The 3,320-nt window shown below is 42.2% G+C and overlaps 1 protein-coding gene across 1 annotated transcript; it reads left to right on the top strand.

Moving 5' to 3' along the window:
* LOC106733827 (disintegrin and metalloproteinase domain-containing protein 21-like) lies at window positions 1-2,234 on the top strand. The gene is made up of 2 exons (XM_014583980.1): window positions 1-1,966; window positions 2,146-2,234. The coding sequence occupies exons 1-2, from the start codon at window positions 1-3 to the stop codon at window positions 2,232-2,234; spliced, it is 2,055 nt and encodes a 684-aa protein (XP_014439466.1).
* The last annotated feature ends 1,086 nt before the right edge of the window (window positions 2,235-3,320 follow it).

The raw sequence follows: 3,320 nt of genomic DNA, 5'->3' as shown, positions 1-3,320 counted from the left end.
ATGGCTCAGTTTCCCTGGACCAAGAGCACCCTGACAGTCGCCCTTTGGCTGCCTGTGCTCTGGGCAGTCCTGTCCCCTGTTTACTGCTCTCATGCCCCTCCAGGATGGCGCTTCACTTCCTCTGAAGTTGTGATTCCCAGGAAGGTGCCCCACAGGATGGGTAGATTTGAGACGCCAGACCCGCTGTCCTACAGCCTGCGCTTCGGGGGCCAAAGACACGTGATCCACATGAACCTCAAGAAGAACTTGCTGCCCAGACACTTTCCTGTTATTACTGATAATGACCAGGGAGCCATGCAGGAGGGCTATCCCTTTGTGCCCCAAGATTGTTACTACTATGGCTACCTGGAAGGGGTTCCTGGGTCCATGGGCACACTGGACACCTGCTGCAGAGGCCTGCGTGGCATGCTGCAGGGGGATGACTTCACTTATGAAATCAAGCCACTGGAGACTTCTTCCAAATTTGAGCATGTGCTTTCTCTGCTTGTGTCAGATCAGAGACCAGGTCAGGCTGAGAGATGTAAGAATGACGAGGAAGACACAAATCCAGCATTTGAAGAGGCAAACATTGCTGATGCCCCTAGAGCAGGCCCTGCGTATTTGTGGATTGGACACAAGAAACACTACAAAATTCACTATACGGTTTCTCATTCATTATTCAGAATGACTAGTAATAATTTTACACGTGTTGTAGAGAACGTAGTGCTTATGAACAACATAATACATACGATTTACAAACAAGTTGATTTAAATGTCTTCATACGCATATTGTGCATATGGAATAACAGGGATGCACTCGATCTTAGTTGGGGAGTTTCAACAGGTGATATTGTTGGTTCTTTTGGTTTGTGGAAAGATGTCAGGGTGCATAAGTTGTTTGTACATGATACTACAGTTCTTCTGACAGGGCATAAACTCGAAGGAAGATATTGTTTTGCCTTCCATGATGGAACATGCAATCCTAACTGGGGAGTCGTATTTGTGTTTGTAGCACACCTTCATCTCTTTCTGGGTGCAACAATTACAGCACACACATTGGGTCACAGCTTGAGAATACACCATGACGGTGAAGGTTGTTATTGTTTTCGGAGAACCACTTGCCTCATGACAGCTGTGCCTGGACTTTATGATGTGTTGAGCAATTGCTCTTATGCAGGAATACATTCAAAGGTATATGGCTGGGATCCTTGTTTGAGTGAACCAAATATTCCATATTACAATTTTCCTTATGTAGCTCCTCGTTGTGGAGACAAGATAAAGAATCAGAATGAAGAATGTGACTGTGGCTCTTTTAAAGAATGTGCTGATGACCAGTGCTGTGAGACCACTTGTGCCCTCAGTCTTGGTAGTATTTGTGACGAGGGGTCTTGCTGCGTTAAGTGTAAATATGCTAGACCTGGAATGATCTGCAGAGACACACTCGGTATTTGTGATCTACCGGAATACTGTGATGGGAAATCGGAACAGTGTCCATATGACTTTTATATACAGGATGGAACCCCATGTTCAGCAGTAGCCGTTTGTATAGCAGGAAACTGCAGTGACCGTGATATGCAGTGTCAAGCCCTTTTTGGCTACAGAGTGAAAGATGCTTCTCCAGCATGCTATAACAAATTGAATACCAAAGGTGACCGATTTGGAAACTGTGGGGTGAAGCTGCAACGAGGGGGAAGTAAACCTTTTAAATGTGAAGAAGACGATGTTTTATGTGGATTGCTGCACTGTGACGGTATTGATCACATTCCCGGTGGAGGTGAGCACACTACGTTTCACAGCATCCTAGTACAAGATGTTTCTGAAGTAAAGTGCTTTGGATATGATGCGCACCACGGGACAGAGTTACCAGAGATGGGCCTTGTAGTGGATGGCGCAACATGTGGCCCAGGAAGATACTGTTATCGACAGAATTGCACTTTTCATGACGACATGGGTTTTGACTGCGATGTGAAGAAATGCAATTTCAGAGGTGTGTGTAACAACAAGAAGAACTGCAAGGTTGGAAGCCACCATTGTGTGAGGAAAGGGGATCAGGTGGTAGTGAAGATAGTGGCCCTCCACCTGATAGAGATGTGGGTATTCGAGCCAAAATACTGGTTAATGTAAACAAGCTCCTGGTTTTTCTATTGCTTCGTCTTGCTCTTTTAGTGTTTGCACTAATTCTTGGTGGCCTCTTCAAAGCAAAAGAAGTTATAGAAGAAAAAATATATGAGGATGACATCAGCGGGAAGGATTAACCTGAGTGAATAGGAATGGGAGCCCAGGCATAGGAGAAGTATCATTAACGCTGGAATAAATAAGCCACCATCCCTCTGACAGTTACATAACCTTTTCATGTGTTTGAAGTTTTCATCTTGAAATAAATCACTTGGCAATTAAAAAAAAAAAAAAGAAGGTCTCTTCTTTTTAGATTCTCTTAACATTGCTTATCTGGTTATATTCTTAATACTCCTATGAGTGAGAGCATAAACTGTTCTAGTCATTAATAAAGACCCTGTACTGAGTTAAGATTCAGGAAAGAAGGTTTAGACGCCCATGTAGGAAGTCTTGTTTGGCTAGTATGCACTTGTTCAGCACTTTATGGTCTTTTCCAATGAGCTATATCCTTAACTTCTGGAACTTGTGCAAAAATTATACTGCTACTGTTTAAAAAGTATGAAAAAGTAGCATTTGGCAGTGATCTCCAGGAAGATACAAACACTTTTAGTGTGTCACCCGCCTTCTGAATTTCATCAGTGGTTCTACCACCTGTCCATTGTGTTGTAGTCAAAGACTTCATCTCTCAGAGTTTCAGGATCCAAGTTTATATTCAGACATGAAATGGGCTTCTCCAAGGTTTGTGATGTTCAAAGGGAAGCACGTAATGAAAGACCTGGAACATTTTAGGTATGACCTCAAATAAGGAGTTGTGGGCACTGAGGTATCTATCACTCCTTAATTCCTCTGGTTGCTAAAGTCATAGGATATCACATTTAGAATCCCTGGATGTGCCTAAGCACAGTCTATCTGCAAATTACAGTATGTACCTGACTGTTTGGTGTATGTCCAGACATAACAATTTACTTCATAGAAACAGTGAGAATGAATTTAGAAATTACACCAATCTGGGTCTGATAAACAATAAGGATGAATTTTCTTCTAAATGATTCATGTCTCTTATCAAATCTCTTTCTGAAAATATCAGCCTTGATAAGGGTAGCCACCTAAAGCGAGAAGAATGAAGAGCTGGGTAATCAACATGATTGCCATCTGTGACATTATGTATCACTGGTCTTTAAAATTTTTTTAAATTATCATTCTTGTCCTATTTTGAAAATATTATA

The sequence above is a fragment of the Tupaia chinensis genome, unplaced genomic scaffold, assembly GCF_000334495.1.
Source record: "Tupaia chinensis unplaced genomic scaffold, TupChi_1.0 Scaffold145367_1, whole genome shotgun sequence".
In the NCBI taxonomy this organism is placed as follows: Eukaryota; Metazoa; Chordata; class Mammalia; order Scandentia; family Tupaiidae; genus Tupaia; species Tupaia belangeri.
Note: the sequence above shows the minus strand (reverse complement) of the source record. Positions and strands in the feature narration are given on the sequence as shown.